The 20,607-nt window shown below is 46.0% G+C and overlaps 3 protein-coding genes across 3 annotated transcripts; 1 reads left to right on the forward strand and 2 right to left on the reverse strand.

Annotated features, from left to right (window-relative positions):
• Positions 1 to 444: 444 nt before the first annotated feature.
• BP01DRAFT_371857 (uncharacterized protein) lies at positions 445 to 4,056 on the reverse strand (the record flags this gene model as incomplete). Its single annotated transcript, XM_025576694.1, has 10 exons — positions 445 to 576; positions 647 to 736; positions 803 to 920; positions 1,043 to 1,276; positions 2,044 to 2,523; positions 2,594 to 2,819; positions 2,878 to 2,983; positions 3,078 to 3,394; positions 3,589 to 3,804; positions 3,909 to 4,056. 10 exons carry the CDS (start codon positions 4,054 to 4,056, stop codon positions 445 to 447), a joined length of 2,067 nt encoding a protein of 688 aa, XP_025434281.1.
• Positions 4,057 to 5,425: 1,369 nt separating this feature from the next.
• On the forward strand, positions 5,426 to 18,535 carry BP01DRAFT_371859 (putative exocyst complex component Sec15; the record flags this gene model as incomplete). Its single annotated transcript, XM_025576695.1, has 15 exons — positions 5,426 to 5,455; positions 5,625 to 5,881; positions 5,931 to 5,975; positions 6,038 to 6,326; positions 6,389 to 6,516; positions 6,570 to 6,943; positions 7,168 to 7,502; positions 15,945 to 16,889; positions 16,950 to 17,081; positions 17,141 to 17,242; positions 17,296 to 17,405; positions 17,462 to 17,597; positions 17,648 to 18,097; positions 18,145 to 18,395; positions 18,457 to 18,535. 15 exons carry the CDS (start codon positions 5,426 to 5,428, stop codon positions 18,533 to 18,535), a joined length of 3,663 nt encoding a protein of 1,220 aa, XP_025434282.1.
• A 230-nt stretch (positions 18,536 to 18,765) lies between these two features.
• On the reverse strand, positions 18,766 to 20,276 carry hapE (CCAAT-binding factor complex subunit HapE; the record flags this gene model as incomplete). The annotated part of the gene is made up of 5 exons (XM_025577931.1): positions 19,794 to 20,276; positions 19,705 to 19,718; positions 19,559 to 19,615; positions 18,865 to 19,506; positions 18,766 to 18,792 (listed from the first exon to the last, which is right to left on the reverse strand). Exons 1-5 carry the CDS (start codon positions 19,873 to 19,875, stop codon positions 18,766 to 18,768), a joined length of 822 nt encoding a protein of 273 aa, XP_025434283.1. The 5' UTR covers positions 19,876 to 20,276.
• Positions 20,277 to 20,607: the final 331 nt, after the last annotated feature.

Genomic DNA, 20,607 nt, shown 5'->3' on the forward strand with positions numbered 1-20,607 from the left:
TTCGCCCATCCCTGCGCATGATTATCAGTCCCCTATCCGCTAGTCGATGTTTTGTTGATACCGTACACTTGTCTCTCCTGAAAGACACCTTCCGGTTGATTCGTTCATCGTTCACGGACACGGACATGGATAGAGTATCGCTGATCGTTGTCACCCCTTGAAGATAGGCTCTGAAGGACGAAATGAAGAATAAGTTGACACAGTAGGCGCGGTAGCTTGCAAATTAGGATCGTGACTCTGAAGTACAACAGATGTTCCCCACCCCAGCCGAGCAATATGTATTTTATGCCCGGCTGTCGGCTTCAATAGCAGTTCATAGGCAATTGCACCATATACTAGCAGAATGTTGAGCCCTGTAGACCTCGTGATATCGTAGGTGGTACTTCAGCTCCATGAAGCAGTCAATGTTCACTGTCAGTTGTGAAAGGGAACAGGATCGATCGTTCAGGATTTCTGATTGACGGTTTTAATCTGAAACGTAGCCCCTGGCAACTCCGCGGTCTCTGCTTGAACGATGGTCGAAATGCCCAAGATTGAGAGCGCTCCGCGGATGACGCCACATGGAAACCACAGATACTGCGGAAGTTTAATAATATTAGTACGTAGTTTGAAATTGCTTGGCCGAGAGGCATGCATGGCCACATACCGCTTGAGCCATGGACACCGATTCACTTCTGACAGACGTGCTCATCCTGGAGAACGGCCGAAATGCATTGTCGGTTAACACATATACACCCTGTGCCATTATTAGATTTTAGCAATTTGCTTTGCTTCGTATTGATGCCATGTATTCGGTGCTTACTCGGTGATTTGTCTTCAGGTTATCGACTTGTTTCTTGAAGAGAACCGTCCAAATATCCTTGCAAAGAAACTTGATCACATCCAAGTTGTCCACAAAGCGTGGACGGTCTCTAGCAAATCTATTTGCCGAGTCAAGTTGAACTATTAGTATACACAAAGCGACCGCAACGTACTATGCAGGCCATGCCTCCCCCTTCCCTATGACACAGTCTTTTGACCGTGGCACTCGGAGGGATCGTACCGTTCAGCAAGACCTTGTCCAACTCTATAACCGAGAGATTCGAGTCGAAAAAACATCGCTTCTCTGGCTTCTTCATCGTCCAATGCATTGTCGTCTGTGGTGAGCTCTTTCGTTAATCGCTCGGCCATAGGCACGAGCTCAATCAAGAGAAGATCCAGACACGAGGCGCCGAGAAGACGGGGATGCGATTCGGGAGCATGGTTGGTGAGAAGGTCGGAAGATTCCACTGACATTCTACCAAGTGCGGTTAATCTTGCGTTTGTAAGCGGAACAAATTGGAAGTCAAGAAAAGGTAGTTCAGTGAATGAATTCTCAGCCTTGGGTTGAGGAACTATAGGAAGCTGAGGGTCGATTGCCTCGCCCACAAGGTCACGGGTGAGAGGAAGGGGATGAAGTAGGTAGCAATAGGTGGTCAAAGCCAGTCAGGGTTGGTTGTAGTTAACGTGGAATTGGCTGACCTTACACTGACAGTGTAGGTAACTTGCGGAGTAGGCTGTCTGCACTCCGTACTGTACAGATTACGCGCCTTCCGGCTCTCCTAGCCAGACATGGCCCGTATTGAATCTACTGTATTTCATTACCGTACATTCAACCAAGAAAATCAATAAGGAACCATGCAGCCATTCGTCGTTTTGCAGCCAAGGATGGATGAAGTGCTTGTGAGCCGGCCAAGCAAAAATCTAACTCACTTCCCCGTTGAATAATACAATGACTGTGTATTCTTTGCTGCAAGTATGCCAAGGAATAACATAAAGCTCACAGCTTCTATTGCGATGCTCAACTTCGACATATGGCGTAGCGTAATGCAGCTCATGCGAATTACCATGTCTGAATATCAATTTAAGTGCATTGCGAAAACGAAAGCAATGTTTCTTGGCCAGTCCAAGCACCGAACGATCCCTCGAGATGTAGCCGGTTAAAAATCCCAAATGCGCCGTGACACCATGCAAGGAAACTTCAGTACTTTGATGATTTAAAAATCACCTGCCTGGCTTGGATACCCAGGGCTGGGCGGACTAGATAACGTGAGATTTCTTCCAGCTATAAGACCAGGACTGTACGAGTCATGATAATCCTGGTGGAGTAAGCTCCTTCCGATTTCACCCAGCGCGGGCCGTTTGGTCGGTCTGACAGGCAGATCATCGTCGACACCGTCGTCATTGTCGCTGCCAGTAAGATCGATCACCTGGGCTACAGGACGCTTGTTAACATAGGGCACTGTAGACGAGACTGTAGAATGTTCACGTGACTGATGTGGTGTCTGCTGCAGCGTCAGGTTGACAGCAGGAAGACTCTCTTGCTTTATGGGTACCATCCCAGGTTCCTGGATTTCTATCAAATCGTCGTCATCGTTTGTCGTTGGTGTGGATTGGCCAGCTTTCTTCATTCCTTCGAAACTCGGATTAGACCATTTACCATCTGGCTCAATGATCACCTGCTCAACATCCAACGGAGTCGTTTGGAGTATATCATCCACATATCTGAGAGATGATCAATAAGCACACTTCTAAAATCTTCCCCGCCTGCACAGTGGCTGGTAGTTATACTTACTGGTCTATCTGCAGTGACTCGAAACTAGTTGCTTTGGAACACACGGGGCACAACCATTGCGGGGCTTGCTCCTGTAATTGTAAGAACGAGGACGCGTCAAAGCACTGATTATGAGTGCAAATGACCGAGCGGCAGGGAACCGCAATCCTGGTGTGTGATAAAGGACACTTGAGTGACATCACGCTCGAAGTGGCAACGATTTCTGTGTCATCCGCTTTGCTCCTCACTGTAAGCTTTTAGCTAAAGTGTCTCAGGTCAAATTATGGCTGTAAAAGAGTGCATACTTTCTCGCAGTACTTGTTCTTTCGAGATTGTTTTCCTTCTCTTGAGTTCGGTAACAAGCTCTTCTACTGGATGTCGCTGAACAAGGTTGACCAGAACAAAGAATCTCTTTCCAAGTATTAGCAGGCAAACGTGGCTTGGCTGTGATAAAAACCACAAAATATCAGGCCAACTGTATCGATAGACCCGATTACGGACATACCTTTTGAGTGAGAGCAAATGTTAAGACAACAGTGTTTTGGTACCCGGCTTTCCTGCGCATGTAATTGGTAATGTCCGCCGGTCTTGTTGTACCCGGCTTGTTCTTGAGACCTCGCAAGTTTGCTTTGACCTCGTCGAGGTTTGCCTTGAGCTCAACTTGATGTGGGAAAGCTATGTCCGACTTGGTATACTGATTGAGGCCCGTGTCTGCGGCACAAAACACCATCACTCGCAGATTTGGGTCAGCCAGCAATTTGGATGCTACCCTGGGTGTAAAGACGACTTTCAGCTCCACGCTGTCCCGTGTGTGTTCGCGTACTTTGTGATACACAGTGTTAGCGGCATACCATCGCAAAAAGAGGCAGACTTACCTTTGCATTCCGCCGTGGGAGTGAGTTGATCTAGTACCGTGTAGAAGGGACTGTCTTTGAAAGTCAAGCGGCCTATTCAGTGATGGCGAGTTATTCAAGCTGTTGACAGGCTTAAGGGTCGAAGCATCAAGCTTCAAATACCTGGGGTGATGACATGCGACGGCACTGTCATGCTCATGGGTGATGATCTATGCTGTGTGGGCAGAGACTGACTGGCCGAAGGCTGCTGATATTGCTGATTGGAGGAGGGCTGAGGTATTATAGGAGCTGGCATCGACCGGTGCGCTGTATGATAAATGAACTTCTTCATGCTATCATACTTGTCGATATTGCCTCCTTCTCGAAGCCTGTCAATATCTATTGTTTCTCGAAAAGCGTTTTAGCGGTGTTTCAGGTCAAAGATAGTCGCTATATGAGCTATATTTGAAGCAAATATTAAGGTAATGGGGAGCACCACGAACGATCTATGATCCGGATTTGCAATGACGCCTTCACCCCAGAGACTGCAAGCCCCTCATTCCTTAGGATGTCCTTCAGCTGCGCATTTGTCAGGGTTTTAACCAGCGCAACAGTGCTCTGAATATCGTGGAATAGAGCGGTGGAGGCCATTTTGAGTGTTTGGTGAACCTCTTTATTGTTGTGATAAACGCATCCAAAGTGTTGTCTCAGGAAGAGGTATGATTCGAGATGATTGCGCGATGCTGAGCAGCACCGATCAGAGACATCGCAATATCTGGCTCGATTATGACCATGTGCTTTTAAAAGAGTAGCCTGTCAGTCAACAGGATAAGCAATGAGCAGACCTAATGCAAGGTGCGTCTTCCTGAGCACTCATCTGTATGGCCTGGACTGACGATGGTAGCTGCGGAGTTGTGAAAAGCCTCCGAGCAGGATGATGACATAAGACCGATTCGCCGCCTAATTCTATCTAACCCGATTTAGTAAAGGATGTTGGAGCACTTGGAAGAAAAAGTCCCCCCTCCCGGGCGATAAGATAATGAAAGTCTATCACACCAGATCTAAGAAAATTTTGCAACGATCAATTGAAAGCAGCCCATATATCTAGGCTATCATATTCTTTGTATTTGCGACTCACCCGCATTTTATTCTTCTTTATTCATACTATTTACGTTCCTTGCCAGCATGGCGAAGAGTGGTCGTGCCAGCGTTATCAAGCGTAACAGGGCCAATCTGCGAGCTACTGTCTTCGGACCTGCTGTTGATGCAAGAACCGAGAGACTTTCACGAAAGCTGCAGGAACTTGCTGCTCAGCCGAAGCCTAGTGAAGGCAACCCAGAAGTAGAAATGCAAATCACAGAATACGGTATGTCTTGACAAAAAATCTCAACCAGACTTAATGCAAAGCATCGAATGACAGATGAAACCACAGATGATGGATTGAAAGCAAAAGTAACAGACTCGAATGAAGGTATCAGTCAACCTATGACCTCACGGCTCCTGTGATCATCAATACTGTGTTCAATACTTACAGACTCTCCTCACCGCTACAGACATGGACATTGATCAGAAACAACGCGTTACACAAGGTCGCTCCAAAAAGTCTGGCCGTGTCCAGAAGAATAAGAAACCCCGCTCGTCGATCGTTTTCCGCCCCCATCCTCTGAAAACCAAGAGAATGTCCAAGAGAAAATAAAGAAACCTGCATAGCGTGTGTTCGAATCACGATTCACTACATCTGGAGTTCTGGAGTTTAAAGTATATCTGGCTGCATATTATGAGCCGTCTAGTCAATTGCCGTGTTAGATAGGTCATGGTTCTCAAGGACGGCTCACAATCAAGCACGAATACAAACATTTTCTGTCCAACCCTCTGTTTCTCAAAGTACATGTGCTTACTGAGCCCGATGAAATTGCAAGCCAACAATGTAGCAGTAATTTAAGAGTTTTATAGGAGGTGTCGGCAACGGGATATTCGTGAAATCCATTATCTGCAGAAGGCTCATTACTGTGTATACAGTATGTACATGTCTGAGTGGATCCCAAAGGCGGTCAGCCGGGCCAGCACTATAACTATACACGTTACACCTCCATCTTATATGGTCGGGCACCCTTCTCCGCAAAGTAAAGATATGGTGGCTAACTACCCAGTGTGAATGACGCTGCCCCTGGATTGGCAATCTCTCTCATGAGCTGCATCTTAGGTTGCGATACGACAAGTCTTGCTCGTTTCACATATTACCCAGGCCTCAGTGTGGCTGGCTCTCTGAAACTGGAGTGAGGATGGCTACTGTATCAGGACTTTCAGCGATACTGATCGCCAATATACTGATACCTATAGCTGTCACGTTCTTCTCGTCCGGCTTCTTTCCATACAAGCCATTAACTTCGGGGCTTGCGAGATCTGAAGATGTGGAGAGTCAGTTCGAAGCTCCTTTCGACAAAGTTATCTTCATGGTAGTGGATGCTTTGCGAAGGTATGGCCAGACAAGATTTTCTTAGATGCTAGGCTAAGTCTCGAATCAGCGATTTTGTGTACTCGAACGTATCAGGATTTTCATTCACGCAGAGGTCAGCAATGATCGTCCAGTTGTTTTCACTGATGAGCTGCATTCTAAAAACCAGGTCAATAGTCTCATTCGGTCAGGCGCTGCGCTTCCGTTCACTGCCCATGCCAGTTCGCCGACCGTCACTATGCCCCGTCTCAAAGCTATGACAACAGGATCCACTCCGTCATTTCTGGACGTGATATTTAACATCGCAGAGTCAGATATGTCATCCACATTGGCCCTTCAAGATACTTGGCTTGCCCAACTAAGGGCAAGAGGTGGCCGTCTTGTTATGTATGGTGACGACACTTGGCTTAAGCTATTTCCTGGCATGTTTGACCGTGCAGATGGCACCACCAGCTTCTATGTTTCAGTAAGTGAACAAATGACTAGTTTTACTGGCGCATTTTGAGAGCCAATCTAACGCATTTACAGGATTTCACCGAGGTTGACCATAATGTAACTCGGCATGTTTCCATGGAGCTCACACAGAAGGACTGGTCCGCTTTCATCATGCATTTCTTAGGCCTCGACCATATTGGACATAAACTAGGCCCTCGAAGGTACCACTTTGTGTCTATTTTGCGTTTTTGGCCTCTGTTTAATATCTGTTTAGTCCACATATGCTTACGAAGCAACGTGAAATGGACTCAGTCGTAGGCGAGCTGTACGCTAGCATCGAGCGGGAAGAACACCTTCAGTCAACTCTCTTGGTTCTTTGTGGCGATCATGGGATGAACGAAGCTGGGAATCATGGTGGCTCATCTTCTGGTGAGACGTCACCAGCACTTCTTTTGATATCGCCTCTGTTTAAGTCTATGGGAGGGCCTAGTCGTGAAGCTCCAGTAGACATACCCGATGACTTCCAATGCTATAGAACAGTCGACCAGACAGACATCATTCCAACTCTAGCAGGGCTCCTCGGCTTTCCCATCCCGTTGAACAGTCTAGGCGTGTTTATCCCAGACGTACTGGACATGTGGCATTTATGTGAGTGGAAAACTAACCAACATTTCTCTTGTGTCCAACGGCTTATGGATATCCTCACCTAGGTTCTCAGCGGACTCAAATTCTGCTCTCGAACGCCAAACAATTGCTGAAAAGATTAGAACAATCTTTCCCAAATCATAATTTCGAAATTGGTCAAGACCCAGAGGGCTGCACTGTTGAGCCGCTCCCCGGCATCCGCGAAGCGCAATGTGCTTGGCTTCAAGTAATGGGTATCAATCACAACTCCAACAGTATTGAGGACCATGCTAAATTGGAGCTTGCTCTTAACCATTTTCTACCATTGGCCCAGAAATTGTTGATCAGTGCTGCCAGTAATTACAACTTTCCACATCTTCTTATTGGCATTAGTATCATGGCGCTCGTCGTTTCGCTACTTCTTTCAGATGTTTGCAAGCTGTTATCAAGGTCGTTACATTCTGGGACATTCTTGGCTGGTCTCTTGATATGCTACGGCGGTATGATGTTTGCAAGCAGTTATGTCGAGGAAGAACATCAGTTTTGGAACTGGGCCTTCACAGCGTGGGCATTCTTTCTACACGTGAAAGCTGTCTCATTGAAAACTGATGCCTCTCCAAGCCCCTTTTTTCTGGGCAGAAGGCCTTCCTTGAAATCGTTGATTGCCAAGTATGGTACCGTGGGATTGCTGTCAACTCATCGGATTCTAAGACGTTGGAACCAAACAGGTCAAAAATTCACGGCTGAGCCAGATATTGCACATGGTTTGCTTCCCTCTCATTTATATATTCTCTGGGCTCTGATAACTATCACATACGCTGATGTATATGTGCATCTTTCTATCAATGATCACTCTTCCAGGCTGTGGCGTTTGGTTTGCATTGTTGTAACAGCAACAGCATTCATTTTTAAACTCGGATCTGTAGTGTCAGATTTCCCTGAGCTGCTTGGGATTACCTACTTGGAAGCCTTGAAGCAGGCTTTCGACAAGGTGCCCCTCGTTTCCCTCTCACAGCTTGTGTTCGCAGAATTATTATTACTTGTCTTGCACACTGTTTATGTCACGAGAAAGAGAAACCGGGATAATCTTTCATTACCCTCAGGTAAGACTCATGAGTCTCTGCCAGCTAGCTTTGATAATGGCTAACACCAGCTAGAAATGCCTAGGAGCGTTGTTCACGAAGTACTCACGCTATTTCTGATGACACAGTCACGGGCAACGAATATTCCATTGTTCTTCATTTTCAGGTTGCAAGCACAAATATTTGCTTCGAAAGACTTGTCTAACATGGAATTGACGATAACTTCCCTGCTGATGCAATACCTAACATTCTTCGCATTCGGTGGTTCGAATGGCATATCTTCCATCGACCTATCTAATGCATATAACGGCATTGACCGCTACAGCGTTGTAGCGGTGGGGCTACTGACTTTCGTTGGCAATTGGGCCGGGCCGATATGGTGGGCATCGGCCCTTCGACACCTTCGCCACAGACAAACCTGGACTCTGAAAAAGGCCCATATGACTACTCTCACGTTCCATATTGCAACATCATTGCTGTGTGTCATGCTTGCTTGCACAGCACTGAGGGCGCATCTCTTCATTTGGACTGTGTTCTCGCCAAAGTATCTTTATATGATAGGATGGGCTGTCCTGTGCCATACTATTGTGAATCTTCTCGGAGAAGTTGTTCAACTGTGCATTGAATTTCATTGACCATCTTGAACTAAACGATGCGCAGAGAGCGGAAAATGCAAACAACCGGGTGTCTCGCCGACAGGGACAGTTGATAACAATCTCTTTTCAAGGAATGAAGGTACCAAGAACTTCATATTCTACACATCCTCCTCCTTACAGCAAAGAGTCAAATAAGTCGTCGATGGCATCCTTTCCCTTCCTCTTCTTTGTCTTGTTCCTCTTATTTTTCTGGTTTTGCTCCTTCGAGATCGTCTCCTCGTAGTCTTCCAGATTGCTTGACAACTTGTTCGTGCTCTTCTGTTTGACCATGTGACCCTGATCTACCGAGCTATGAAGGTCTGGCCGTACCGACAAACCCGAGTTATGTCTGGTTCGTGAGATTACTGTCCCTACATCTTCCTCGTTGGTGGTCTCACTGCTGTGGCCAAGAGCAGAGGCGGTCCACGCTGCTGTAGCAAAGTACTTGAGCTCCTGGCGGATTTCGATCGCTTTGGCAAGACGGGCCAGCGTAGCTAAGAGTACTGTGCCTAGGGTGGAGAATTGCCCGTCGGCTACAACTGTAGAGAAGACACTGTGAAGATATCAGCGCATATTTCAACAGGCCATCGGTCATTCTGCACATCAACTCACACGTAGCATCTAGGAATTATATTGTGTGCCAGATGCTTTTTGTGCTTCGCAGAGGATTGGTTTGCGGTATGTGACGGCTGATGCTCGACAGATATTGCGAGTTTCCGGGTTGTCCGCTTCAGTATTGCCAGCCACTTCCACCAGGTCGTATTGCTGTGCTGGTTTTTATTGCGGTGAAAGAGGAGGTGGAGGATTGAATGTATAGCGACTAATCTTTCTGCATCCATAACCTGCCTATTGTTATGCAGTCGAGGAAAATTTAGGTCGTGGATGATGGGGAATGCGCAAGTCTGAAGTCGTGGTATGAACACTTTTCTTCAGAATATAACACTTCTCGAAGATGTACATTTGCCTGCTATATGACAAAAGATGCAATAATGATTTGAATGGTGTTTGTTACTTCCTGATCCAAGGACAATCTGAGGTGATGTCCCTCCAAGTCGGCGTTTAAGCTAGTCTATGGGGGAAAGAACATGGACGCCTCTTGGCTGTTGTTCGGTTCAAAGAAGCTACATCTGACACCGCCTTCTACCTAAGCAGGCTTGGCTACTCCGCTCAATGCAGCCACCATATTAGATAAAGTAGAGTATCAAATAGAAGAAAAGATCTTTGATTTATCTCTTATTGGTAGAGGAAAGGATGTATAAATTAGAAAGAATTCAAAAGAACTAAGTAATCTGAAAAATTTTTAATATAAAATTCTACTTTAGTAATTTCTTAATCTAAGTGATATATTTCCTAAGAGATAGTTTTTTTACTCTGTTTTCCTATTTATCTTCTCTTATCTATATCATCCATATTATATGTTTATTTAAGGATATTTTCATATCTATTTTGACTTTGTTTTTTCTCTATTATACCTTACTTATAAGCTGGGGAGGTATAATATAGTCCGAGGCCCCCTATAATTAGCTTGGCACCTCACTGCCTTGGCTGCTGTGTAGATAGTGTTCCCCAGATAGCCTGGAATCAACCACAATAATGCTCTCATCAAGGGTACTAGATCAAACTATATCAGAGACTATAGAAGAAAGATAGAACTTTAATCTTTCAAGTCTATCAAATAATAACTAGCTATTAGCTACTTAATTCTAGAAGTTATATTACTATCACTCACAGTAGCTAATCAGAACCCAGAAACTGCCTTTCAAAGTAGCCAATCATTATCCATCACCCGCGATCAGACCCTCATAGAGTTGCAAAGCTAGCGCTTTCCAAATGATAAGCTAAATAAAAGGCCGTGACTAAAGTATGCAGGATAGCTATTTGATAATATCAGTGACTGAGTATAGGCTGTACAGAGACGCCTCATCTCCCTATCAATACAAGCTTTTCTAGTTGAGACGGATTGAAACGCATATGTATTTTCTAGTTCAAGCACTATATGGAGCAACAGGTGCAAAGTACGCGGTACATTCAGTAACACTAACCCGCTCGGTTTGCATAGCAAGATATGATCCTTACTTAGCGGCTTTGTTGGTTGTCGATGACCTCGGACCCAGTAGCCAAGACGCAGCTAGTAAGCAAAACCAGCTACCTCTGTTGTGTAGTTTCTGTAGTCATTTTATCAAACAGTATTAGAAAACACCTGGGAAGAACACCTGAACCTCACACAGAATGGCTCCAACATCTCGACTCAAACCGGGGCAGTTGAATCCAAGCCAACCAGGGCATAGTAAAGTTGTCCATGTGCTGCAATGCTGCTGCTTCTCGTCCAATCTGGCTTAGCTCTGAACTTTACTCGTGACAAGTTATGTCCCTGCCAGGGCTGCAAATGGAGGATCGTGAATCAACAACAACCTCAAAGGTGGTCAACATCTCCAGCACTCGCTTCACTCCTATGACTTGCGATCGACCAGACCGCGATCTGGCCCTCGCAGTTTTCTAGCTTGTTCATACTATTCATGTTCAGAGGTCGCAAGCTGCTGCCCCAAACACAGGGTCAGGAAGTCTTGGGCGTGCTATCAGGTGCTGGCGATTCGTACCAGGATTTCACGCCAGGATAGGTACACGGTGCACTTCTGAGACCATTCGCAGCACCGTATGTGCGTTTGGGGGCAAGTGTTCGAACGAAGACAATCTCGCGTTCAGCAGCGGTGGTACCACGATCAAACTGCGAGCGGCGTCGGCGCTGCTCGTCACGATACTGTTGGCCGACTCGAGGTGCAAATAGACCTGAATATTTAGAAATGCGAGAAAGTTTAGCGATAGCTTGTCATATACTGACCTACATGTTCTGCATTCTCGATGCTACGCCGCATCTTTGAGGGATTGTCTGGTCCAGGGAAGCGATCCTCGGTGCCAGCGAGAGGTCCGGCACCAGTGTGGAAAATCTGCGCCAGGTTATAAACCTTTTCATATCTTTGTGTCAGCAAAGAATATACGAACTTTTGGGCGGAATGAAGGATGTTCTAGCATAACAGAGCTGTTTCGAAACTTTTGCACTAAACAGTCTTTGCCCTGAATAGCTTTCTCTGGGGTCAGATAATAACTTCTCCTTCAAAGGAGTCACTTTGGGTGACTTACTGGCATATGAGACCTCGGCAACTTTGTCGCTGTTGAAGCAGTTCCTTCTCATTTGTGAGCGTGAGCGAATGCGACAGTTTCATAGCACTATCATACCATGTTCTTCCAGCCCGTGTTTTGACGAACTACATGATTTTAGTTGTTTGCTGGGGACAACTGTCTCGAGCTTGTACTAACATCAATGATATCGATCGGCTGACTAAGTCAGATGTGGAAATTTGTATATCAGGCGATTGAGAATGATGTGTTGAATAGCACTTACATCTTCGAAATTAATAAAAGCATAGCCGACACTAAGACTATTAGTTACAGAATCTTCATTTCGACCTGCACGAACAATGTGTCATACTTGCAGTTGTTTGCAAAGTCTAAATATAGACATGCTGTGATCAGTGACCTTCCAATGGGAAATTCTATTTAGTCTTACCAATGCGCAAATACATGAAATCATATTTCCCATGGCTCGTCTCATCAACAATAGCTTTGAGCATGGTCTTTCCTTGTTAGTACCGTGAGTCGGAAGGGTTTTTCTTTTCTTTTCACTTTACCTGATCAATCTTATTGGGAATGTTGCGAAGCATTATCTGTGACAAGCACGTTAATCAGCATCTGGGCTTCCGGGCTTCCAAGAATAGGAAGTAATGGAACGCACCGTAGTCCTGACATCCAAACCAAGGCGAATCCGTTCAATATCAACTGAATTTTGACTTCCCATCCGGGAATCTGCATAGCGGTTGAGGTCATGACGCGGAGAAGACATGATTCTTTCACCAGCCCTGGACATCCAGTTCATGAGACTAGTGTGCTCGCCTGGAGGGACTGTGGAACGGCCTGTAGGGCTGAGCTCCATATAAGGAGTACGACTTGACTGAGTCGAAGTCCAAGAAGTATTTGTGCTGAAATGAACTTCTGTTCCAGTGAAACGCTCCTTCACGGGTATGGGAGTAGCTGGAGTAAACCTGCATGCCCTCGTATCTACATCGGGTTTGAACTGTTTGATCTCGATAATGCAGTCCTTTGATTTCGTTGTCAGCAGTATAACAGGGCTTCATTTAAGAAGGAAAACATACGTCGACCAACGTTCCATTCAATGTGGTTGTCACGTTCTCCGCATCGCGAGTATTAAAAAACTCGAGATGGAACTCGCCAATATTGTCTTGTCCCGTAGGCACATTTGTGAATGACTTAATGTCACCAAAAGTCATAGCAAGGGTCTCCAAAGAGCGAGCCACGGTAAGTTGATTCAGATTTGGATTACGACCATCGAAGTAGACCGTCACAAGAAGTTGACCTTCGTAATCAGACGCTTGAGAGATAAGAGAAGGTTCTGCATGCCGCACATACTCTTTTGCGGTAATTGGGAATGCTCGCCATTCTGGTCTAAGCAAGTTAACTTTCTTAATTGCTTTTCTAACCTCACGGCTGTCAGTAAATGCAACATAGACTTTGCCAGTTGAGTTCAGCTCCGAAAGGACTGGCCCTCTGAGAGAACCAAATTCGCGACGCTACCTCGAGTCAGTGGTATTCTTATTAATCTCAGCAACCCTCTTGAGTGCGATCCCTGTTGGTCAGACTCACGTTGAAAAACCCGGCTAAGGACATGTATGTGAGATTATTGGGCACATTTTCAATGACCAATGCGCGACTGTGACCCTCCTTGTCAGTATCATCCGGCTCAGTACCGACAAGTTGTTTTATCCTTGTTGAGCGTATGCTTCCAATGGCGCCGTAGCATGAAGAGTCTCTTTCTGTGCGGTTCATGAGCCCGAGACTGCTTTCGAAGCGTCTGGAGTCGGAATCCGCTGCTAGAAAGTCAATGCGGGAGAAGTCCTGAGAACAAGATCGGAATTGATTATTGATACTTGTGCTATCAGTCACTCCGGTTGGGGTAAAAGCCGCAGCTGTCGGCGAGAGCTGGGCTCGTTTTGATGAGGTTGAAACAAAGAATGGATCAGGGGATGTTCTATAAGTGTCAGAAGGGTTGTTCGTATGCCAGACCTCATACACTTACGTAGAGCAGAGCCTGTGGACTCCAGCATCGCTGAGTGTATTCAGAACACGAGTATCCCGGCGGCTTTTTGACATTGTTTCTTCGGGGGAGTACACGGTGAGCTTGGTATCAGGGGACCCATTGACCGAATCAATATCGTTCATAGAGGTTGGGCTGCTCAGGCCACGAGAAGAATTACCTGCCCGCATTCTGAGTGGCAATGCGTGCGATCTTGGAATTTCAGGCAGGGACTGCTGTTTGACAAAACTCTGTGCTACCTCGCCTCGAAGTATTCAGATATTGACTATAAGAGCTGCAGCAGGTAGAACAACGGCTTGTTCAAGTCTGGTCCGTGGAAGCTGTGATCTGTGATAACAGGAAAGGCGCAGTAGGTCTGTCTGTATTCATGTAAGTAGCATGTGAGAAAATCATATAATAGTTTTACAGTTCTAATGTTTGGTTCCCGCATTTTTGGCAGGTCAAAGCAGTAGGAATTCTTCATTTGCATCACGCCAAGTGTTACTGTTGCTCTATCTTGTTAGCTAGAAACTCACAGCGTGAGCCAGAGCATCTTTCCTGGTGCTCATCCGCTCTATAAACAACTTGGGCCTCTCCATAAGGACAGCATCAAGCAGTGTCGGCGGTCTCAGGGCTTGTTGCAGGAGAAGAGCCCGTGAGGTATTATCTCGCCTCTACTCAATTCAATGACCAAGTAAATGACCAGGCCCACATGAGAACAGTTATCGATACCTTGTTCCAATCTCAATTCCGTAGTGCATTTCAGTCATCGGTGATCTCATAGACCACGGATACTGCTCCATCAGCTTTGTATCGAGGATCCTGCTATCAAGCTGGATTCGGAACCATTGGGAATTACAATCGTCGTTAGCAGTCCCATAGCAAACCTCTGTTAATTTCGGCGCTTTGACAGGCTCAGGGACGGTGGTCCCACATTTTCAAAATATCCCGGGCTTGAGTATCCAACTTGAAGGTTGCTGGAAGACAGTCCCAGAAGTCAAACGTATTACCATAGGATAGGTGAGACTCAATACTTAGTACCCGCTTATCAGACTCATGTAGACTAGGCTGCGCTCTTCTAAGCTGGCTTGGATATAAGCCAGTATAACTACAGTAGAATATGTGGAATACTCTCTCGTCATAATAAGTAAGTAGGCTACTTCAAGTGATACTGATATAGTTATTTCAACACCCAAGTTCTACCTTTCATGCTAGTAGAGATGGCCCATCGTGAGTCAACACCAAACCTCACTTTCTGAGGCAATCGCTGGCCTAAAATATTATCTGCTCCATACATGTTGAAGAGATAATAAGTGTGGTCAGGACCCTCTGCCCCAGGCCCTCCCTATCCGGCCCGCAACCGGTACTGCGATACCTACCTAGTATCTTGATGGCTTGCAGAAGTCCGTGCAGAATGCGGTAAAGTGCCTACCTTAGTATAATAGGCGGTGTGTTCGGAAGCATCATTTACACCGCCTTACCGAACACAGACAGGTATTTAGCGGATTGGCTGGCTAGCGAATTGTACCTGTGTCTACACTCTGTACTCCGTACGGAGTACCTAATAAGCCTATGATGCAGGGGGGGCGCTGGGGGCTTGCTGTGACCCGTATGTGCGGAAGATCCTCGGCTTGCTTGTCACGCGTAAGGAGTTCTTGTTCGGTGGTGACTATGCAGCCACGATTAAAAGCATAGAATCGACATTGTCCATCATCTGGGAATTGTCCGGGCATCCTCCATTAATAATTGCATTTATCTACCTGTATCCTCTCGTATGCATCATTCTCAAACGACATCCGACCTCAGGAGGGAAGCCATTTCAGTAACCATACAGGTTGCAGGCGTTCAAGCATATTCCTGCGCCATCTTATCGTGTCATCTTCCTCATTCACCTACATACCTCACCAAAAACAATCACCGACAGAGCGAAGCACGTGAGTAACATTTTCAGACACCGCGACGATCTACCACGTGTTCGAGTCACCACAATTCCGTTCGCACAAAATGCGGCCTGCAACATCGTCCCGCAATGATTCGCATATCTTAAACCAAGTGAGTTGTCAAGCAATAGGCTTTAGTAATCAAGGCTTACCTTACTTGTCACCCTAATCCAGATCATCATATCACCCTCAGACACAGACTACCTGGATCAACTAATCCAGTCTGTCAAAGAATACAGTGTTGGCAATAGGACTCCCCAGCTTCTGCAGTCGCTGGCTAAGTTCGCCAGTGATAAGGAGACGGAAATAGAGGCCATATGCAACACCAATCACCAAGAATTTGTTGCTTCAGTGAATCAACTCCTTCGCATCCGGGAAGGTACGGTTAGCCTGACAGCCGAGATCCTTGATTTGAACCAAGCCATTCAAGCAAGTACCGAAAGATTGGCAGAGCAGAAAAGAGCACTGGTGGAGTCGCGCGGTCACCGGCAGAACATTGATGAGACATCCCGTGCAATCCAGGGTTGTCTTGAAGTTTTACGCCTTGCTAACCAGATTCATGACTTGTTATCGAGAAAAAATCACTATGCAGCCCTGCGAGCCCTTGAGGAGATACAAAATGTTCATCTCAAAGGGGTCATTCAATATAAGATTGCTGAGATGATCCAACGCTCAGTGCCTGCTACAAGGAAGATAATTGCGGAAGCAGTTATGTCCGACTTGAACACCTGGCTGTACAGAATTCGTGAGATGTCCCAATACCTCGGCGAGATAGCTCTATATCATACCGATCTACGTAAGTCAAGGCAGAAAGAACGAGCCGAGATATTGCCCTACCTAGGTCAATTCAAGCTTAATTCTGCTATCGAACTTGTCTCCGATGAGAGTGAAGAGTATGATTTGTTACAGAACGACGAACTTCAGGTCGATTTCACACCACTGCTTGAATGCCTACATATTCATCGATCCTTAGGGCGTATTGACACGTTCCGCCTCGAATATGCCAACACACGTCGTCATCAAAAAGAGCTTTTACTTCCCACATCAGTAACTTTGATTGACGAAGATGGAGCTTGTCTCCATAATTTACTCGAAGAGATGGCGGGTTTCGCGATAGTTGAACGCTCAACCATGATAAGGATTCCAGATTTGAGATCCCCTGTCGATGTAGGCCATCTTCTGCGTGTTTGGGCTTGATTCTGTACGCTGATGTCTAGTATTAACCAGGTCGATGAGCTTTGGGACTCGATGTGTCAAGGTGCCGTAAACTTGATACAGAGGGCACTTCGCGAAGTTGATAACGCTGAAAGTTTGCTCAAAATCAAGAACCTTATCGCATTGTTCATGCAAACAATGAACGTCGGTCGAGTGGATCCTCAAGGGTGCCGAAGCATTTTGTACTAATTTATGTTTCGTAGACATGGGGCTTCCCTGTCGGAGTCTTCGATACATTTTTGTTGACACTTTTCAGAAAGTACGCCGACCTTCTCAAGAAGAGGTTTAGCGACGATTTTCAAGAGGTGTGCCTTGACTGCGACGAATTTTCGTTGTCCATTGCTAAGAAAAGCTGAAGATTGTCTCGACCGATGATTATATGCCTATGCCCATACAAACATTTGAGGAATATGAGAAGGTGCTGAATGTTAGCTGGTATAATCCAGAAACACCACGCGAAGAACAAGTGTAATAGTCCTTGCGCAACCGCCTTGGGTGATGCCCTATTTACTAACCTGTGGCAGGTTTCCTTGCGTCTTACCATTTTCTCAAATGTACCCGCTCTGCTGCATCGATATACGTAATTTCCTGAATCAATTCTATTTCTTCGCCAATGACGATTTCCCGCATGCTAATGTGATCGACGAGACGCTGAAAGAAGTGAGTGGGTGTTTTGAAACGCGACTCTATTCACAAGCTAATAGTACAAGGCACTCGATGAGCTCCTTTCGAATAAAGTGTGTGACACACTTGTTGAACGTCTTTCCTCCCAGTATTTGGGTCAGATTGTGCAGATCCTTATCAACCTAGAGCATTTTGAACACGCATGCCGTGAGCTCGAATTGCTTCTTGCAGCGGCCAGATCACAGAACTCTTCGGGTGAAATTGTGATGCTCCATGCAACCGAGAAGTTCAGGAATAATAAGAAAGCAGCTGAAAAGCGAATCTTTGAGGTTGTCAACTCTAAAATTGATGACCTTATAGAGACAGCAGAGTACGATTGGATGGCATCTATCCCGCCCACAGAGCCGAGTAATTACATGCAGACGCTGACAAGATTCCTTTCTAACATCATGAACTCGACGCTCCTCGGCCTACCGACCGAAATCAAGGAGCTCATATACTTCGACGCTCTGAGTCACGCTGCAAATATGATCTTGGTCTGTCATACTCGCATACATGAGAAGTTCATTTCTGACATATGTAGGCACTTCCACTCTCACCCGAAGTTAAAAAAATCAATACACATGGCGTGCTAGCTCTCACCAAAGATGTCGAGTACCTTTATCAATTTGTCGACAGCCTCGGTGTGCCCATACTTCGGGAAAATCTTGACGAGTTGCAACAGACAGTGCAGTTGATGCAGGCAGACAACACAGACGAATTCTACGATATATCTACACGAAACAAGAAGTATGGGCGTGTGGATGCCATCAATGGCCCCGTTCTGCTGGAGAAGTAAGTCCAGTTGATAGTACCTTACTTGAACCGCAGCATGTGCTAATTGACATGGGCAAAGGATCGCACGTAATGTGCAGAGCCCGACGAAAATTGACAAATTTGCCACCCTATCTTCAAGGTTTGGAAAGAAATCTTAAAACACGATACCGCTTCCCCTGGTCAAAAAATGGTTTAAAATATCAATTGTTAGGTTGAGCTTACTCGGAACATGAGTGTCAAGGGGCTCATCTGTCGCAAGCATATGAGTTACCATTTCTCTTTGTAAAAAGCAAAACTACTGGTTTCAATGCCTACAAGCATAAAAAAACCGTTTAAGACGTCAATAAAACACCCGAACACCTTTAGGCCAGGAGCGTAGATCATAAAATCACTTGAGCTCAAAATTGATTAGCCTCTAGACTTCGTTACTTCGTTGACCGACAACGAAGTCAACTCCTACGCATGAATCTTGACAGATGAGACATACCTGTTGTGGTGGCATATGCGGATAAGCATACATCCCGTCAAACATTTGAGGTTGATGTTGGCCGTAAGCTGCGGTCGGGTCCGACTGCACAGCACCGGCATACATTGGCGGCTGTCGATATTCCGGATCTTGCAATCCATGCTGGCCCAGTGAGCCATAGTCTGGGGGTGGCATGTGATGCGGGGGGTGCTGAACTCCATGCTGAGCCGTTGGCATTTGATTTGCGGCGCCTGAACCACCCGATGAGGTTGCAGTTGCCCCAGTAGCCTGACTTGAGCGCTTCGCATGCGATGTAGCCTCCTCACGAGGTACTATATCAATAAGAAAATCAAACATGTCAGATTTTGAGAGAGCTGCTGCAATGTCCGATCTTTGTAGTGTGCGTCGTTTGTTGTCTTCAGCATGGATCCATGCCCGCATTGTAAGCTCGGTAATGAAGATATCGCACCCCTTCGCAAACAAGATCGGCGCTTCGGCTGAGATCATCTTTACTTCCGGATCTGCCTTCATCACCTTCTTGATACGGGCGAGCGGTAATTGATGTATTTTGTAGTCATGGTTATCTGTCTCGAGGTGATTGATAATGTGTTGCCAATATGTTGTCAGTATATCACGAGCTGTCCCTTGTAGTCCTTGGTTCACCTGCTAATTGTTAATCATATTTGGTACAACGCAGCCGAGGAGTTCTACTTGCATTTGCCCAAGTACCCGTATAAAGCTCAGCAACGGGTGCGAACCCTTGCGCAGAAAGCTAGAGGGGTAGAAGCAGCGGTCAGCGTCATAACATTTGAAATCACGCGTACTCGAATAAAGCGTATGAAAACGATCGGGAAGCCCTACAGCCGCACTGGCTCCTATGGAATATGGGTCAGCTTAAGCTTGAGGTGGTGGTACTATGCTGAAACCAAATCAGGAGCTAGAGGATATACCGTAATGTCCTCCATTTCTGGTATCGTATACAGGCTGCTGTCTTCCCTGTTGCTGTCCGGCATTTTGCGTAGTCTGTTCCATTCTAGGCAATATGCTGCTGAGGAGGCTTCAGAATGACATGCACAGCAAATTGCTCTAATCACGGACGGATTCGTAACTGTGTTATGAAAGGAAGTGAAGGACACTGCGTAAATATTGCTGTGGCAGACGGTGACAACAGAGGTGAAAATTATATCTGATCTAAGTAGTTCTAGACAAGACTGCTGGTAGTTGTCAGACTAAGACCTGGTAAGACAAGAAGTTGACGGGGCCATAGGGTAAAGGTCGTGGTAACGTGCAACAAAGCGGCGCCAAGCTTGGCAGGTGTATCTATCTAACTTAGTACTCAGCTAGCTTCGCTATTAGGGACCGGGCTCGCTTTCGCATCACCAGGAGAAAATTTACGATGAAAAGTCGATATTCGAAGTGTTCAAGGGATCAAGTATCATGGCTTAGAAGTTTACAGCTGTATCTAATTAGCAATGATTAGATAGTAACCATTTGCGGGGAAACAGAGCCGACCCCTTCCATTGTTCTCTTTGACATGGTCCCATAGGGTATACCCCTCGGTGCGCGGTGTAGGCGGGGTATGGCTTCGGACTTGGGTGATAATATTCTGTACAATCTCAACTACCGAACCGACCTACTACTCAGTGCGTACTGCACAACAGCAGCTGGCTTTGTGATTTAGTATTGCAGCGCCTGACTAGTCAAATAGAATAGGTGAACTGATACTGATTTCCTCCGATATTATAGTTCTGCATACACAACAAA

The sequence above is a fragment of the Aspergillus saccharolyticus genome (assembly GCF_003184585.1).
Source record: "Aspergillus saccharolyticus JOP 1030-1 unplaced genomic scaffold BP01scaffold_5, whole genome shotgun sequence".
Classification (NCBI taxonomy): Eukaryota; Fungi; Ascomycota; class Eurotiomycetes; order Eurotiales; family Aspergillaceae; genus Aspergillus; species Aspergillus saccharolyticus.